Source organism: Hippopotamus amphibius, chromosome 17 (genome assembly GCF_030028045.1).
Source record: "Hippopotamus amphibius kiboko isolate mHipAmp2 chromosome 17, mHipAmp2.hap2, whole genome shotgun sequence".
NCBI classification, from domain to species: domain Eukaryota; kingdom Metazoa; phylum Chordata; class Mammalia; order Artiodactyla; family Hippopotamidae; genus Hippopotamus; species Hippopotamus amphibius.
Window position 1 is genome coordinate 93,919 of NC_080202.1, and position 18,358 is coordinate 112,276.

Sequence of the window (18,358 nt, forward strand, 5' to 3'; positions counted from 1 at the left end):
CTGGGGGGAGAAAAAAAAGCTTCAAAGAAACTTCAGAAGATGGTATGCGAATAACCTTGGTGCCTGGAGCTGCTGCTGTGTAGGCCCCTCAGGAAGTTCACATAATTCCTGCACCTTTTAGTCTCTGCCCCAGGAAATACCATGACTGTAGACAATCTTATCAAAATCTCTCTGATGTCTCTGCCACCATCTGCAACATTCAGCACACATTCAGAAATCCATCAGACCGGCACTGATGTTGTCACTCCACCATCTAAATGTCTAGAAATTTTCTTAATTAGCTGCACTCTGGACTCAGAAATTGTCATTTTAGTCTGTCTCAACCATTAATCTTTGCTTTTATTTTACTCGCTTGATAATCCCCCTTACTGTAGATTTAAAGGCTTACTCCATACAGACAATATCTTCTACTATAAACTCTCAACATATAGTACAGAAGGCCCTTAACGATCAAAAGACTACTGAACAAGAAATGGACTTCCATCGTACAGAGGAAAGAAGAATGTCTCTTCTTACCTTGCACCAGAAAGGTGGATGGACAAAGACTCCCTCCATGATCAAACTTTCGTGAGGCTCCTCTGAGCCTCTTTCTTGATGAGACCTCAACCTTGGACGGCCTTTAGTAAGACTCCTGCTAAGTCAGTTTACTGAGAATTTCTCCACCCTTGATATGTGATCAAATTCCTGATCTTCCACCTTTGAGATATAAGACCTTGACTGCATTTAGCAAGAACCTCTTAAGCCAGTTTTTAGAAGAAGCCTCTGACCTTTGTTACCTCCTATAACTGAGTTTCCATCTGATCCCTCTGCCAGTTGGTATAAATCCCCACTTGTCCCTGTGGTATCTGGAGTTCAGTCCAAGCTGCCTTGGGTTGCAGTAGTATTGAATAAAGTCTCACTTGCTATCTTTATAAGGTTTATAATTTGTTGTTCTTTAATCAAAGTTCTTTGCTTTCAAACTACACTGGTGGGGCTGGCTTAGGATAGACTTTCCCATTCCCAAAGTACAAAAGCAAAATGAGGTAAAAAAGGTGTCACACAAGTCAGAAAGAAACAGAGCAAATTCTATTGGATTTTAACATAAGGGAAAAAGTGTATTGGTTCTATCAAGGAGGAAGAAATTTTCTTCTACATTTCTAGGTCTGTCTGGCTGGTCTAAAAATTAAATTGACATGAGACAGAGTGACAGGAAAAATTCCAATAAACATTTAATAATATGTACACATGGGAGAGATCCAGGAAACCTGAGTAACTCACCTTAAATATCATCTTAAGTGAAAGATGAAGGAGGTTGGGGTCAGTGGTTTGAGATTTCAAATGGGAAGAAGGCAATTCACATGAAAACAGAAAAGTAGATGTTTGATAAATAAATATTTCCTGGGCTAGCAGAAACAGTGGGACAGGGTGGGCTCTGATCTCTAGGCCCTGCTGAGCCTCCTGGCCCGCACACCACCACACCTAGCCCATATTTTTTGCACATATCTCTGCTGACAGCCCTAATTTGGTAACAGGTCCTCTGCCTAAATTCTATAGGTAGCTAAGGCGGAGGTCAAAATTTCTTCCTGAGTCTTCTGTTCTTAAAAATAATGACCTTAATTTAATCCTCAAGACAATGAGACACATTGGGGTGGCAAATTTTGCTCCCTTTCCTCTGCATGCTCTGTCCTCTGGGCCCACCTGTGTGTGACCCTGGCACCTCAGCCTGTGCCCTCTGGACACCTGGTGGCAGTAGCAACCAAGTGAGCCACTCCATCTGTCTCTGTCCTCAAACCAGTCTTTCTCTACTTCATCCCATTTGGTTATTTCAGTCCAAAGCAACATTGTGTCTGCTACTGTCAGGCTCTCAAAAACCTTCTTGGCCTTCTATGCAATTCATGAGATTCAAGTCATCAGACAAGAGGATCCTCCACAGGCCTTTCCTGCACAACCACATAGCTATTCCTGGTTCTGCTGAGATGGCTGACTGTATCTATGAGTCACATGCGTCAACCCTTTAGCAAAAGTTTTTCCAGGCACACCCTTGGCTCCATTTCAAAAGCAGGTTATCTGGATAGACTGAGATGTTTCCAAAACTTCAGGATTTCTTTCTGCTTTTCTGAACAATTTTCTCCTCAATTTACTTTCTCTTCTCATAACTGCAAGCATCAAGAAGAAATCAGGCCATACCTTCTTCAATTCTTTGCTTAGAAATCTCTTCAGCTAAACATCCAAAATCACACTCAAGTTCTAATTTGTATATGCAACCTAATACTATTCAGAAAAGTTTTTTGCCACTTAATTACAAGATTCACCTTTCTGCATGTTTTCAATGGCATGTTCTCCATTTCCATCAGAGAGATCACCAAAAGCATCTCTTACATTCATTTGTTTATGCTTATACGTGTATTTCTAAGATGATAGATGCTTTCTCTCAGCTTTCCTCAATCGTTTCTGATCCTTCACCATAATCTCCATCAATGCACATTTTCTACCAACAGGCCTTCCAACCTATCTGAGCTTCTCCTTTCAAGCACACCAACAGCAGCCTCTTTTCATTGCCCAAACCTAAAAATATTTCCACATGTGTAGGTAGGTGTTAGGCAGCCTTCCTCTTCCTGATACCAAAATTTTTATTATTTGCTAGGGCTGCCATATCAAATGCCACACACTGAGCAACTATATGCAATAGAAATGTATTATCTCACAGATCTGGAGGCTTAAAGGAAATCTGAGTGTTGGCCAAGTCAACTCTTTCTGAGGGCTGTGAGGGACAACTAAGTTTTAGGCCTCTCTCCATGGCTTGACAATGACCGGATGCAATCCAGAAAGTGAGAAGACAGCCCACATAATGGAAGAAAATATTTCCACATTATATATCTGATGAGTCTTTCTTTATCCAGTGTATCTCAAGAACTTTCACAACTCATCAACAAAAACAAATAATCCAATTTTAAAGAGGGACAAAGGACTTAAATAGACCTCCTTTGCACAAGACATGAAAATGGTCCACAAGCAGATGACAAGACAGGCGGGAAAAGCAAATTAAAAACAATGCAATAACTGCTTCACACACTAAAATGATTATAATCAAGAGAATTAAAAATAAAAAGTTGGCAACAATGCAGAGAAATTGGAACCTTTAAACATAACTTGTGGAAATGGAAAAGGGTGCAACTTACGTTTACAATATGAATGTACAATTACCATATGGTTCAACACCTCCACTCCTAGATAAATATCCAAAAGAACTGAAAACAGGTGTACACATATTTTGGCAGCAGCACTGCTCACAAGAGCCAAAAGGAAGAAACAATGCAAATGCCCATCAATGGGTAAACGGATAAATATCGTGGGGTTGATCCATAAACCGCCATGTTATTTTGCCATAAAAGGCATAAAGAGAAATGGTGCAGCCCCCGTGGAAGACAGTTTGGCAGCTCCTCAGAAAGGTAAACATAGAATTAACGTATGATCCATCAATTCCACATCAGGGAGTGTGTGCACCCAAAAGACTGAAAGCTGGGGCCGGAACACATACGGGCACACCCATCTTCACAGCAGCACTAACCACAATAGCAAAAGGTTGGAAGTGACCCAAGTGTAGAGCGATGGATGAGTGGATAAACTAAATGTGGCGTAAACACAAAGGAACGTAACTCAGCCTTGAAAACTAAGGACCTTCTGACACGTGCTACAACATATGTGAAACTTGCAGTCATTACGTGAAATAACTCCGTCACAAAAGAACAAAAATGATATGATTCCATTGACATCCAGTACCCAGAAAAGTCAAAATCAGAGAAAGGAAGTAGAATGTGGTGGTTGCCAGCAGCTGAGGGGAATTCATGTTTAATGGCTAGAGACTTTCACCAGTGAAAACTGAAACAATCTGCAAGTGGATGGTGAGGATATTTGTACAGCAGTGTGAGTGTGGTTGATGTCATAGAACGGGGTACTTAAAATCATTTAAATGGAAATGATCTGTACATTTAATAACATACACACACACACACACACACATACACCCAATGAATGAAGTACTGATACATGTTACAGTACAGAAAAGCCACCCAGATCACACTCATCTTGTGTGCAACTAAGCCTGTGTGCCACAACTACTGAGCCTGTGCTCTAGAGCCTGTGAGCCACAACTATTGAGCCCATGTGCCACAACTACTGAAGCCCACATGCCGAGAGGTCATGCTCTGCAACAAGAGAAGCCACCGCAATGAGAAGCCCACACATCACAATGAAGAGTAGCCCCCACCTACCGTAAGTTGAGAAAGCCCACACACAGCAATGAAGACCCAAATCAGCCAAAAATAAATAAATAAATAATAAGGAAAAGGAAAAAAAGACCCCACCAGGAAAGCAGAGAAAATACCACGCTTCCTTACAGAGGCCAAGCCTTTGTGGATCCACCTCACACAAAGTCATGAATCTAATCGCCCCTGTAGGAGTCCACATGGAATTGGCAGCCACTATGGGAAGATTCTAGTAGGGGACACTGTGTCTTCGATGTTGTGGATGACCTAGATATGATACAAACAGTGGGATTTTCGAGTTCCAATTTTCTACATCGTTCCACCAAAAAAACTATTAGAAATAATAAATGAACTCAGTAAAGTAACAAAATTAATACACAGAAATCAACTGCATTTCTAAACACGAACCATGAACCATCAGAAAGAGGAAAAAGAAAACCAAAACCTACTTACAATTCCAGCTAAAAGAAGAAAATACCTAGAACAAATTTAACCAAGGATGTGAAAGATCTGTACACTGAAAACTGTAAGACATTGATGAAGAAACTGAAAAAGACACAAACAAATGGAAAGATACCCCGTTCTCACGGTATGGAAGAATTCATATCGCTAAAATGTCCATTCTCGCCAAGCAATGTACACTGTGAATGTAATTCTTACCCAAATTCCAATGGTATTTTTCACAGAAACAGAGAAAATTCTCCTACTACTTGTGTGGAACCACCAAGGACCCCAAACAGCCAAGGCGAGCCTGAGAAAGGAGAACAGCGGGGAGGCATCCCCTCCCGGACCTCCCCCTACAGCACGAAGCTACAGTCACCAGAGCAGCGCGGAAACGGGCGCAGGGACCGGAGGGACAGGGCGGAGAGCCCGAATGCAGCCCACACGGGGCGGGTCCGTTAACTGATGACAAAGGGGCCAAGGGCACACCAAGGGGAAGAAGTCCCCACAACAAGTGGTGCTGGGAACACTGGGCATGCCAGTGAAGGACCTGCACACCAACTGCACCGCACACAAAACTGACTAAAACCCCGTCAAGCCCTGCTGGGTTGTATGCAGACAGGCCCTGCCCGCCCCCCGTCCCTTCCTCAGCACTCCGTCAGTCAGGAAGCGTCTCCTCACGTCTCAATTCTCCTCACCTTTTCCTCCCGGGGTCGCCTGGGTCGTCAGGAAACACAGTTCTCGTCAGCGTGGACGCAGCCCCACTTTGTGCTGGAGCCGAAAGCCCAGCGAGTCCTAAGGAGACTGAGCTCCTGTCCGCAGAGGAGCTGGCCTGCGCGTCCCAGCCGCAGCCCCGGCAGCCCACGCGGTGCCTGAAGAGACACAGCTCCTCTCGGCGGCAGGCAGGGAGAGCGAACCCACACGCGCTGCGGGTCAGACATGCGGGCTCAGCGCCACCGTGTGGTCGCTGTGGGGAGTGCCGTCCAAGCCTCCCTCACAGGTCGCTGGTCACAGCGCCCCCTGCTGGCAGAACTGCTGCACCCGTTCAACGTTGGGCATTCACTGAAATGAGACAAACATCCCACCACTTCTCCAAAAATAGTGAAGGAACAACTAACTGGAAACCTCATGACACGAAACGAATGTAGACACGAACTTTACAACTTACACCAACTCATTCAAATTTATTCTTAGACACATTTAAAATGCACAACTATTCAAAATTGTAGAAGAAAATATGGAAGAAAATCTACATGACCTTGTGTTTGGTTACGAAGACCATGAGCTTAGAGTTTTAACACACAACACGAAAAGGAAATCCACAAAAAAGAGCAAGTAATACCTTGGACTTTATAAAATTTAGGATTTCTACTCTGTGAAAGGCCTGATTCAGAAAATCAAAAGACAAGCCATAACCTGGGAGAAAAAACATTTGCAAGCACATCTCTAATGAAGGATTTGTCTCAGACATACAAAGACCTCTAACAGAAACAACCCACTAAGAATAGGTAAAGATATGAACAGACACCTGGCCGAAGAAGATATACACATAGTAAACAAAACTATGCTCAATATCATACACTATTAGGGACGTACAAGAATCCAGTCTGAGGTGGCTGCACACAGTATGACCCCATTTATGACATTCTAGGAAAAGCAAAGCAACCAGGGAGAGTGAGTCAAAAATTATCCGCACTGCAGTTATATTAAAACATCTATAGATTCTACAGGCAGAGTGTGGATAATTTTTGACTCACCCTTACAGATGGTAAGCAGACCTCGCGGTGGGGGGTTTGAAGTATTCCAGGTGATGCTTTAGGATGGATTCCTGTCTCTATGCATTTGTCTAAGCCCACAGGTTTGTATAGCCCAGGGGGTCCATCATAATCTATTCAAATTTAGCTATTTAGGATGTAGGAGTGTCACAGGAGGGAATACTGTGACATAGAATCTAACTATATTAGAAATGTACGGAAACAACCGTCAGGGGTGGGGGCAAAAGGTGCTGACCTAGATCAACTTTGGAGATGAATGGAATCTGTAGACGAAAGGCAAAATGGACCATACATGGACAGTGGGCTGTATTTTACGCAGTTCTTTCCAGGGGGTAGTAGCTAACAATTCTGAAACCTCTGCACATATAATCTGAAAAGGAGCAATGCATAGATAAATGGCAGATGGTGGGAGCCAGGCTCCTCGCGGTGGGAGTGGAAAGGTACATATAAGCGAAGGGAGAGCCTCTGCCCTCATAATCCTGGATCGGAGCTTCCTGGGAAGATGGTGTGAGGAGATGACTGGCCGGTGGAATGCACGGATCTTCACGCTGGGAAGACCCTGCAGATGTAGAAACTTCACACCCCATCCTTCCACCCATACGGGCTAGAAACACTCAGACTTCCAAAATTAGCCACATGCAGATTTTAAGACATTCTCATCCCCAGGTAAAGGAGCATGAGGGTCTTGCTTACCCCTAAGCTGTCCCAAAATCCAGGGCCTGGAGGGTGGGGCCAGGATGGGGGTTCCTGGGTCTCTGACCAGCCGGTGAGAGGAAGGAGGAAGACCAGTCCTGAGGGCAGAGGTTCCCTGAAGTCTGGGAGCCCCGGCGCCCTCATGGGACTCATTCCCAGTGGGGACATGGGGAGGGCCTGCAGGGGTCCTGTCTTCCACTCGGCCCCTTTGGTGAAGCCACGGCAGCACTGGGCCCAGAAGTCTCCTGGTGGTGTCTCAAGCTCTGACACAACAGCTTCATAAGGAAACAAGGGAATGTGCTTCACAACCTTCCAAAATGGGGGCGAGAAGAGTAAAATTGAAACAGAAGAATCTGAGGAGCTTTTCCTCAAGGGCCGCTGTGTGGAGAGGCTCGGGCGGAGCAGCAGGGACCTGACGCACAGCCGCCGCCACCAAGCCCCTCCCTTGCAGGCAGGCGGTTTTGGAAAACAGAGGACCTCGTTCCTGACGGAGGATGCCCTCCTGGAGGAGGGCAGTCCCAAGACCCACATGTGTCTCCTGGTTTGGGGTCAGGGTCTGGGTTGGGGTGGCGGACCCCTCACCCAGCACGTGTCTCCAGGTGACGCGTCAGTCATCTGACACATCAAAGGCCACCTAAGAGGGGACCCTCCCATGAAGACCTGGGAGAGGCGGGTCCGAGCTGTGTAAAGTGGGCTGGAAGGAGAGGGTGCAGGCCTTACCGGGGATGCCGTCCCTGGGCCCCTCCAAGTGTCGAGGTCTCAAACGCGTCCAGCTGGTGGACCCCATCCCTTCCCCCTGCTTGCCTGACCTTCTCCCCCAGCAACTGTCTCCTCAGCCTCCACACCAGGATATGGGGAAGATCCTTAACACCTTGATGGGTCAAGGAATTCTCGTTGACCACACAGGGGCACAGCTTCTGCCAAGGCCCTGGTCCTCCAGGTGTGTGGAGCCAAGCAGGCATCATGGGGGGGGCGGGGCACAGCAGGTGGGGGTCACGCTGGGCTGGGCTCATCCACTGTTTGACTTTTAGCATCTCCTGAGCGGCCACCACGGAGCAAGCCCTGGGCCAGTCCCTGGGGATAGGGAGACAGAAAACCCCCACAATCTGTGATCAGACACAGGAATGCCCGGGAGGGGGATTGCAGGGGATCACTGACCCCAGACCCACCACCGGCCAGAGCCCTGAGCACTGGCCCAGACCCCTGACCACACCCAGAGCCGGCCCAGCCCCAGAGCACCCAGGGCCGGGGTCCGTAACCATGAGAGCATCTTCTCTAAAGAACACAGGCCTGCGAGTGCCCTTGCCGCACCCACCCCACCCGCCACAGTCCCAAAGTGCCCAGCAGCCCTACATGTTCGAGTGGATGGCTTGGCGCCCCTGATGGGTAACCGGCTGAGAAAATAGCAGCCAGGGGTGGAAATGACCAGAAGACACTCCAGATCTTTGGGAGCAGCTGTCCTCCTGTGACAGAACCAAATGTGGGTCCGTCCACTCACCCGTGGCTTTATTGGAATAAAGCCAATCTAGTGACACCGGGTTGTGGCAAAGGAAACCGCGGTGTTTACTGTAAGGCACCAGACAAGGAGGCCAAGGCAGCTCACGCTCAAAACACCTGAACTCCCTGGTGGGCTCCAGGGAGTCATGCTAAAGGCCAGGTGAGGGACAGGAATCACAGGGTACAGGATCAGCTTGTGCACAGTTCTGATTTGTGGATGATGAGGTCACAGGGCGGGGTCACAGAAGCGAACATCATCAATTCTCAAGCTCCAGCAGGTCTGGGGGCTACATGTTCATGGTCATCAGTAGTGAACGTCTTCCATCTGGTGGGGATTTCAGCATCTGTAAAACAACTCGGGAATGTGCATCAGATACTATTATCTACGTACTTCAGAGAAGAGCCACAGCAGAGGACGTGGGGGAGAGGTCTGTCCCGGGAAGGCCCCATAGGGTCCTGCTTGGTTATACTCCCCGACCCCACGAGTCCTCCCCCTGGACCTGGACCCCTGAAGCACCACCTAGGGCGTGTGAGAAACACTGGCTGAGAGCTCTTTGCCTTGTACTTGATCTTTCCTTTCTCAGGCAGGACTTGGAGTCTTGGAAAGAAATGCGGATAATGTGAGACTGGCTTTTTCAAGTGGCTTCCTTCCGTCTGGTCCGGCAGCAGAAGGTTGGGGCCAAAGATGACTTGATGCTGCCGTGGATAGGCCAGAGAGGGGAGAAGTTAGACCTGGGAAAGTTAGCTGCCCTCCACCTCCTGGGGCGAATTTCCCCTCACTCACCTAGAGCTGGAATGCCTAGTCATCCCTTTATGGCAGCAGGAGGTGGGGGAGGGGAGACCAGGGGCTTGATTCAGCACCACAGACGTCTCTCTGCGTCAGAGCCACACACCTAGGCAGCTCTGCTCTGTGGGCTGGATCCCCTTAGAAATTACATCTGGGCCCAGAGGTGTTGGCTCTCCATTCCAGCTTCCATGCCAGTGGCCCATCTGGTTGTGCCGAGGCCATGTGTGTGCCGTGGGCGGAGGCCAGCCCTGGGGGCGACCACCGCCTGGCAGGAGCAGGAAATGTGATGTGAGCCACAGAGGGGAGTTTATGGGAGGGTCTCGGCTACAAGCCGAGTCACTGGGCTGTGAGTTGCTGCTCTGTAAGTCGTGGCTTATTTTCTGGAAGACTTACTTGTGGGGGCAGCCTCCTCTGTCAACTCAGGTTTTTTAAAATGTCTAATTTGATTTGCCGTCAACTAGTGTAATATGATAGAACCTAATTTGACCTTCTTAACGTTGATGAGGCTGAAGTAGCTAACGTCAGGCCCATTTCCAAAGTGCACAAAGGTTGCCGAGGAGGGGGCCCCATGGGGTCAGACAGCGCTGCGTTGGAGGCCTCGCCTCAGTGCAGCCCCTTGAGACCCGGCAACCTGGGATGCAGCTTGCAGAGACCACTGACGTTCTTGTTCCTCGGACAGTGAGAAGGACACCAGCTTGAGTCGTGGCTGCCAAGCATGTGGCACAGAGCCTGGGAAATCCCTTGCCCACTGGGGCCACGGTACGCACGTCTGGAAGCTCAGGCCATGGCTCATCGAACAACAATGCAAGAACAGTTCTTGGACCCAAGAAAGCAGCCCTGACACCACCTGCCCTGCCTGCTGGGCTTTTTGATTTCTCAGATCCACTGCTCACAGTTTCTCGGTCTCTTCCCCTGGTCACTGCTGCCAGCAGGCCTCTCCTGCAACAGCAAATGCCTCCCACCTTCCATTCTCTGTGCTCCAGCCATGCCGTGGCTGAACTTTTTATAACAAAGCAGAGAGAACAAGTGCCTGACGAGCACACCTGTGAGCAAAGCGGTGGCCTCACTGTGACCATCAGGGTGTGGTGTGGCTCCTTAGGACTTCCCGGATGTCTGGGTAAGCCACACACGGGTGTCACCTGGTCACGTGCACATTCGCACGTGCCTGCTGTCCCTGACTCTCACCGGACAAAACCTCTGATCTCAGGGAGGCTGCACACCTGTACACCAGGTGACGTTCAATCCCCTGAGGCTGACAGTGGTGAGGGACAGATGCCACTGGGGCCTTGTGTCCGAGTCAGAGACAGCTGACGCCTCCAACACTGAGCACTCCCTGAGGGCAGGCAAGACGTCTCTCCTCCCTCCCTGGACTGGGAGTGTGCCCTTCCAGAGGGAGAACAGCCCACACGACGGACCCTTATTTGGAAAAGAGAAGCAAAATCAGGTGAAGCACTTTGATAGCTCTTATGATGATATCTTTATCCCGAATACTACTCGAGTGTATTTTTTGGAAGGTTAATATTATTTATTATAGCTTAAAAAATGGAATATCCAGCAGCCTGGCACTAATGAAGGAATGCTCTGGAACCTTTGCAAACCAAGAGAAGATGTTCTCATAACAGTGTTCGCTGAAATGAGAAGAACGCACAGGCTGTAGAATGGGTGTGAACAGGTGCGTGGTTCTGCACAAGCAAGACGAGTGACGTGACAATTGCGGACCAAGTCTGGGGACGGGCCAGCGATTCTGATGTCAGGCAACAGTGACATCAAGCAGGGATCAGGTTTCCATGGGTAATGTCCAACCCCCCAAACATAGACACACATCCTGAGAGCAACGAACACGGGAAGGCGGTAAAGGAGACAAATGGACTCACTCATGGGCTTAACGTCCCCAAGACCACTTGACGTTTGTTCTCCACCTACAGACCTAAGCATCTATTAAACAGCAGCTAACCAGGGCCAGAGCCAAACACAGAAGCTGCCACACAGTAGGTGCTCAATAAAGAACCGTTGAATTAATGGAGCTGCTCCTAAGTGGAGGCCGAGACAGGGATCTGACGCACCTCACTGCTCTTTATTGACTGAAAACACCAGCCTACTAATGAGATCTAAGTTGATTAATTATAGAATTTAACACATTTACCTTTAAAGGCATTGCAGAAATGTCTTGATAAAGAACATACAACATCTGTCACCTTCATTTTCCTAAAGATCGACAGGTACATTGTAGCCACTTAATAAAATGCCAGCATTTACTCGATGTCAATTATTAGCAGGTGACGGCTGAAAACAATGTTCTAGACATGCAACATGCTAGAGCATGGATACAACTCTCTCTCTAGATGCAGCAAAAGATTCACAACGTGAGCTGCTGATTTATTTCTAGTTCATGATCATATGGGGGGCGCCACGGGAAGAAGAGGAAAAAGCTTTAAACTATGGTCCTTTATTCTTAGAGACCTCGGTCCCCCAGCCACAAGGGATGTGCTTGGTTGAAATAACGGCTAATGTGGATTAAAATGAAAGAGGAAATTTGACTTACACAGGAAAGCCCAAATCAGAGGCTTTCCAATTTAAAAGCATGTGAAGCAGATGTTTTCAGGGCAGGTGTGCATCTGGGAGCAGGGAGGGTGTCCGCCGGCATGCAGGAGCCAGACCCAGGGCAGAGGAGACATGGGGCTGCTCTCCCAGTGGCCTGCAGTGGACCCCAGTACCCCCAAAACTTTACTGAGGCCCCAGTCACCCGCATGGAGTAAACCCCTCAAGGCAAACACTTCAGATGTGGCTCTCAAGACAGCACCAGGCTGTGTCTGCACCCTCCAGGGCCCTTTGAGGAGCTGCAGCTGAAGGAGGCAATGATGCCTCCCTACACCTCCCAACACGTGTCCTGCATCTCACCCCTACAGCCTTCGTTTCTCCCTGCGGAACAAGCTCCCTCTTGCCCGCAGGTCTCTTCCAAGGCGGTGATACTGGGAAGTCTGGTGCTCAGACCCAGGAGGAACCAGCAGGGAGGTTCTGGGGAGGCATCACTGACGATCTCCCCGGATTGAAAATTCTCACTTGGGAGAAAAGGGAACTCCTGTGCACAGTGGTGGAAGTGGAAGTTGGTGCAGCCACTGTGGAAAATAGTAGAAAGTTACCTTAAAAAAATTAAATATAGACCTACCATATGATCCAGCAATCCCACTTCTGGGTATATATCCAAAGGAAAGGAAATCAGTATCTCAAAGAGTTATCTGTGCCCCACGTTCATTGCCGCGTTACTCGCAAAAGCCAAGATATGGCAACAACACAAGCATCCATCAATGGATGAGTGGATAAAGAAAATGTGAGATGAGGTGTGTGTGTGTGTGTGTGTGTGTGTGTAAAATAAAATACTCAGCTTTCTGGGAGGAAAATTTTCCTCTACCCTTCTAGATTCATCTGGTTGGTATAAGAAATAAATTGACATGAGGCAGATTAACGGGAGAAAATCAAAGTTTAATAACATGTATACATGGGAGAGACCCAGAGACACTGAGTAACTCACCGATGGCCAGAACTCTCACCTTAAATACCATCTTCAGCTAAAGACAAAAAGAGGATGTCAGGTAGGGATTTGGAATTTCTAAGGGAAAGAAGACACTTCACATGGAGACAGAAAAGCAAGTGTTTGGTAAATCAGGATCTCCTGGGCCCTGCAGAGACAGTGGGACGCACAGTGGACTCTGGTCTCCAGGCTTTGCTGAGTTTCCCCCCCACACGTAACCCACGTTCCTTGCAGATTTCTCCGATGACAGCTCTGCTCCAGGAACAGGCACTTTCTCTAAATTCCAGAGGCAGCTAAGAGGGAGGTAAAAACAAAACAAAACAAAACACATTTCCTGAGTCTTCTGTTTCTTAAAATAATCAGCCTAAATGAATCCTCATGCCAGAGAGATACGTGTTGGGGTGACAGATTTCGCTCCCCTGTACAATCAAGGACGCAGGCCCCCTGGCTGGCCATGCTCTTCACAGACGCACCTCCTAGCCCCAGCACCTCCATTCCCAGGTCCCTTGATCTGAGGCCTTGGACAGGGGTCCTCTCCAGGCGCCTCAGTGAGGCCCCCTTCACGGGAGGAGGGGAAACCTTGAAGGCACTTTCCCCACTCCGACTCGGTGCCCAGTACCTTCCCACTCCAAGCCCACCCCCACACACCCACCCTCATCCTTGGGTCTGTAGAACCGCCAGAGCCTTTTGCTGGGCCTCCCACACACACACACACACACACACACACACACACACACACACACGTGCACGCGCGTGCGTGACTCTGATCCGCCCAGCCCTCAACATGTGCATCGTTTCTTGGGGAAAATGAAACAGCTGTAGATGCGCGCATCGTTCGTCACAGGAAGTGATTAAAGCTTTAATGCTTCCATGTGTGGCTTGTGGCTTTAATCACTTACTCACACCTAACAGCTCAGCTCTCTCTCAGCTGAGCTCCTCATGTACCGGACTTGCCCTCGTGCCTATAGCCAGAGAAAGCCATCAGTCTGTAAAGGCTCGTGTGATGAGATTAGGCCCACGGGGATCTTATCCCTCCAAAGGTCATTGATTAGTAACTTTAGTCACATCTGCAAAGTCCCTTTGCTCTGTAAAATGACATAGTCACAGGAGCGGCAGCGGGGCAGCCACCCTGGGAGGCAAACGTCTACCTGCTGCCAGCTGGCCACTGTGCCCTGTCTGCTGGGCCTTCAGCAGGCTCCTTATCCTGCGCCCCAGCCTTCACCCCACCTGGGGGCATACCTGGTCATGGCATGATCATGCTGACCAGAGCAAACGAGTAAAGATTTGGGGCCGTGTTGGATTTACGGGCTTGGCCAGCAGCCGTGCTGCAGGGGCCGCAGAGCTGGGTGACCCCGGGTCCAGCAGCACTCCACAAGAGCCCCGGTCCCCTGAAAACACCAGATGGCCTAGGGCACCACTCATCTACTGAACTGAGAGGCCAGAGCCTGAAACTCTCAGCAGGGCGAGATAACTTGTAGGCCATAATTCTATCAGCTGCTTCTCTGTACAGGTCGACATTTTCATGCCCTTTATGTCCTGGGTATCTGCCTTGTTTGGTCTGTGTAGACTGACCTCATGTTGTACATCGGAGGTGTCCGTTTGACAACTGTTCTATTATGACCACTTACGTCCAAACGTAAATGGTGTAGGTGATCATGCCAGTAAGAGACTTCCTACTCACGTGAGCATCTTTCTCTAAGAGATAGGGGTAACAGGAAGGAAAATGTACGGGTCAAATCCATATACATTGTAACGTTACGATGTACTGCCAAATGGCCCCTCAGAAAATAGCACTGATTTGTACTCAAAATCAGCGTGTAAGTGTGTATATTTACCCACGGTTGACCACCCTGTACATTGCTGATCTTCTTACTTGCTACTCGTCAGACAGGTAGCAAGAACAGCAAGTAGCTTTAGTTTACCTTTTCCAGGTTAGTAGTTGTCTCATCACTGTCCAGTTGGGAAAACAGAAACCATACCTATTAGTCTAATAGAGACCAGTGCACGTAGGTAGGTGGAGAATCACGCCGGGGGGGTGGGAGGGGGGCACCCGAGACAAGAGAGAGGCCGCAGGAGCAAAGCACAGGGCTCGAGGCCTGCAGAGCCCGTCTTTGGGGAAGGGCCACCACCTAGCTGCACTGGGGCTGGACAGGCAGAGAGCTACTCAGAGCTGGGACACAGACCTTGCAGAAGGTCCTGCTCAGACATAAGGTGGAACTACAGAGGTTCTGAAAGAAAACACAGGAGTGCGTCTTCTTTATGTTACAGCATTTGTGAATTTGGTGTCAGAAAAGCGTTCTCAAATGGGACCCAAAAAAATGCAATAACCATAAAGTAAAATGAGGAGCCCTACGGCAAAGACAAAGAACAAAAGAAATCCCTGGGCTGAGTCCAATAGCAGCTGTCGGCAAGGGCTCTCTTGACCTTGGCTGAACAGCCCCCAACTCCTTACTAGGTAAAATATCCAACATCTAGCAATCTGACCAATCACCTAATAACACCCTTTGCCTTATGGTGCACTGACCAAATCGATTAATGCCATTTTCCTAGCAGGAATTTCCTTTGTCTTGGGGTTGTAAAAGCTGGCTGCGAGCCCATGGTCAGCTCTCCCTGGTCTGCCAGGAAGTTGGCCCACTGCCCACGTGGCACCACCTTTCTAAAGGCTGCTCTTGTTCTAAATGAACTCTCTCTCTCCTGAACTGCTCTGTGTCTGGAAATTCTTCTCCAACCTGCACTCAGACCTCAACAGAAAAGATTGTTAAACTGGACTTTGTTAAGATTAAGAACTTCAAGTAAAAACAACAGCCACAAATGGGAACAATGTATTTGCAATACATTTATCCCATAGAGGATTCCTACCCAGAACATCTAAAGAACTGCTACAAATCCATTTTTTTTAAAAGAGAGCCCAATTAAAAATAATCAAAAGTTTGATCATGCCCTTCAAAAAAGGTGATATCCAAATGGCTAAGAAGCCTCAGAAAGCCAATTCTACATCATCACTGTTCAGGAAATTCAAATGAATATGTCATTCACAGCACACACATCAGAATGACTAAAATTAAACAGACTAAATATTTTAAAACTGGCAAAATAAGCATTACTGATGGGAATGTAAATTACTACAACAGCTATGGAAAACTGCTTGGCAGTGTCTATACAGCTGAACATACATACCCCCTCTGACACAGCCTGATGTCTACAAAACAACATGCAAGTAGGCAAAAGATTTTTTAAAATTAGATAATTAAAAATTTTACATCAGTAATCGAACTGATACATATATTCTGATATATTCAAACAATAGTAGTACATAGCAATGATGAAATGAATGATTGCTACATGAAATAATGTGGATGAATTTCACAGACATAACCTTGAGTGGAAAAGCTGGATGTATAAAAGCACCTAACGTGTGTTTGCTTTGAGGTCCGGAAACTGGCAAAGCCCAACAGAGAATACAGGTGTGGCTAGTTTTGGGGCAGGGTGAAGTCCATTAACAGAGCACAGAGGGCCTTCCTTTTGTTGCTGTAATAACGGCTACTCTGTGCACCGAGGCGGAGCTTTTGGAGGAAGAGAGTGATGGCTTTATTTTTCCGCCAGGCAGAAGGGAAGACACAGCAGGCGGGTGCCTCAAGAACTGTACACTCCCAACTCGGGAGTCAGGAAAGATTTTATATGTGGGGCTCACAGTCTGGGGTAACTGATAAGGGTCCAGGTGGTGAAGATCTTGCATTCTTTTTCCTTTGCATTATTTCAAAAGAGTCATAGCTGGGTCAGCCACCCCGTAATTGGGGTGGCAGTCTGTTAATTGCCCCTTTGCCTCTGGTTTATAGGCTGGAGACCTTTCCGAAATGCAAAAAAACAAAAACAAAAAGCAAACAAACCTACAGGTGTGATTTCTTACAACAGCCATATGGAATGCAGGTGCCAAGTGGTAATTAGGTTAGGCAGTGAGTGGAGGCAGGATGTAACTCACACAGAGTCAAGGGTGATAGGTGCAGAGTGTAATTTACATAGTATCAGGGAGTTAGCTTTGTGAAGAACAAATCTAATTACTACAGATCAGTGACAGTAAAACAAGCACTGATTAACTCTTTCAGGCCAGGTTATGTTTCTCCTCTAGTCTGTTCATGTTTTTTTTTCTTGCTCTCAAGAGAAAAAAGAATTCTCATTTCTACTTGTGTTGTGACACTTTTAGACACTTTTAAGGACCCTACGGACTGCTCCTTGCTCTAGCTTGAGTCTTCCTGTTTGTTTCTTAACTCCTCTCATTCATCAGTATTCCAGCAGATGTTACTGCCTTTAAGCTACTTTTAATGGGAATTCTTCTGTTTCGTAATTTCCATGTTCAAAGAGAAACATGCTTGATCTTATTTGTATGGATCAGCCTGTTCCTACTTATTCCAAAGTCATAAAAACTCAAGGCTGCATTTATAATTGCAGTTTACCTGTGCGACGGCGGGAGGGCGGGAGGGCGGCGGGGTTGCCTGTAAATACTGATGAGTATATGTCTAATGATTGCCAGCAGTTGGATGAAGAGACCACATGACTGGGGCCATATCAGTTGTTGTAATGAGCTTAGATACACTTTGATTACTTATCTTCCAAAAGTCATTCTTTCTGAACAGCAAGTGTATTTCTGTGAGTGCGAATTTAGTAAATAATGTAATAGAAAAGAAGCTGAAAGTTGGTAATCTCAGTAAGATATTCCTTCCGGATTGCGCTTTATTCTATCCAATAGAACCCATTGCACCATCCTTAAAATTAATTTTGAGTGGATTTTTGTTGATTTTCCTCCGTACTTTGAAAAACAGCTGTGTCTTCTGCTTTCTCATTGCTGAGAAAGAGCAGAAAGTCTGAATGCTATAAATACTGAAGATTCAGCACGTTCATTAAGGGTGGGTGGGTTTGTGCAGGTCCTGGAGTTAGTTAATTAACCAAATACTCAAGAAGCAAAGACACAAGAAAACCTTGAGTTTACTGTCCACAGACCAAGCAACACCATCTAGTGACTAACGATTTCCTGCCCTCTGCTGGTTCCTGTAGATATAGTCCAGGAAAAAACCTTCAGGGCAGAATTTTTCTGGATGTTTCCCCTTAAGCCCAAAACAAGCTGAAATAAAATAAAAATATGACAATTCTTGATGTATATACTTAGTCAAACATTCAAAGAGCAGAGAGCATTCTGATCCCACACGAGACGTCAGATCTGCATTGTTTTGCCCTCCACGTCGTTTGAAGTCATCAAAACGTTTCACCCAGAAACCAAGGCTCCCAATTAACAGTGAGCTCATAATGGCGCCTTCCTCGAGCCGCGCGCCCCACACAGCGCCTCATCCGCAGAGGCCCCAGTAGAGGAACTCTATTCAAAGGCAGAAAAAGAAAAAAA

At 47.4% G+C, this 18,358-nt stretch overlaps 1 protein-coding gene and 1 long non-coding RNA gene across 4 annotated transcripts in view; both read right to left on the bottom strand.

The window, feature by feature from the left end:
- The window catches only part of LOC130840501 (uncharacterized), a 58,320-nt gene extending 52,786 nt beyond the window's left edge, over positions 1 to 5,534 (bottom strand). The window contains exon 1 of the long non-coding RNA XR_009050020.1: positions 5,384 to 5,534. This is a non-coding gene — a long non-coding RNA (uncharacterized LOC130840501). The remainder of the gene's footprint in view (positions 1 to 5,383) is intronic.
- A 7,372-nt stretch (positions 5,535 to 12,906) lies between these two features.
- KCNJ12 (potassium inwardly rectifying channel subfamily J member 12) overlaps positions 12,907 to 18,358 on the bottom strand; it is a 48,098-nt gene continuing 42,646 nt past the window's right edge. For 2 of the 3 annotated variants that reach the window (XM_057716863.1, XM_057716864.1), the window contains exon 4: positions 12,907 to 13,259. In XM_057716863.1, coding sequence (XP_057572846.1) covers positions 13,098 to 13,259 — 162 coding nt within the window. In that variant the 3' untranslated portion in view covers positions 12,907 to 13,097. The remainder of the gene's footprint in view (positions 13,260 to 18,358) is intronic. The other variant, XR_009050079.1, reaches the window with a different exon arrangement.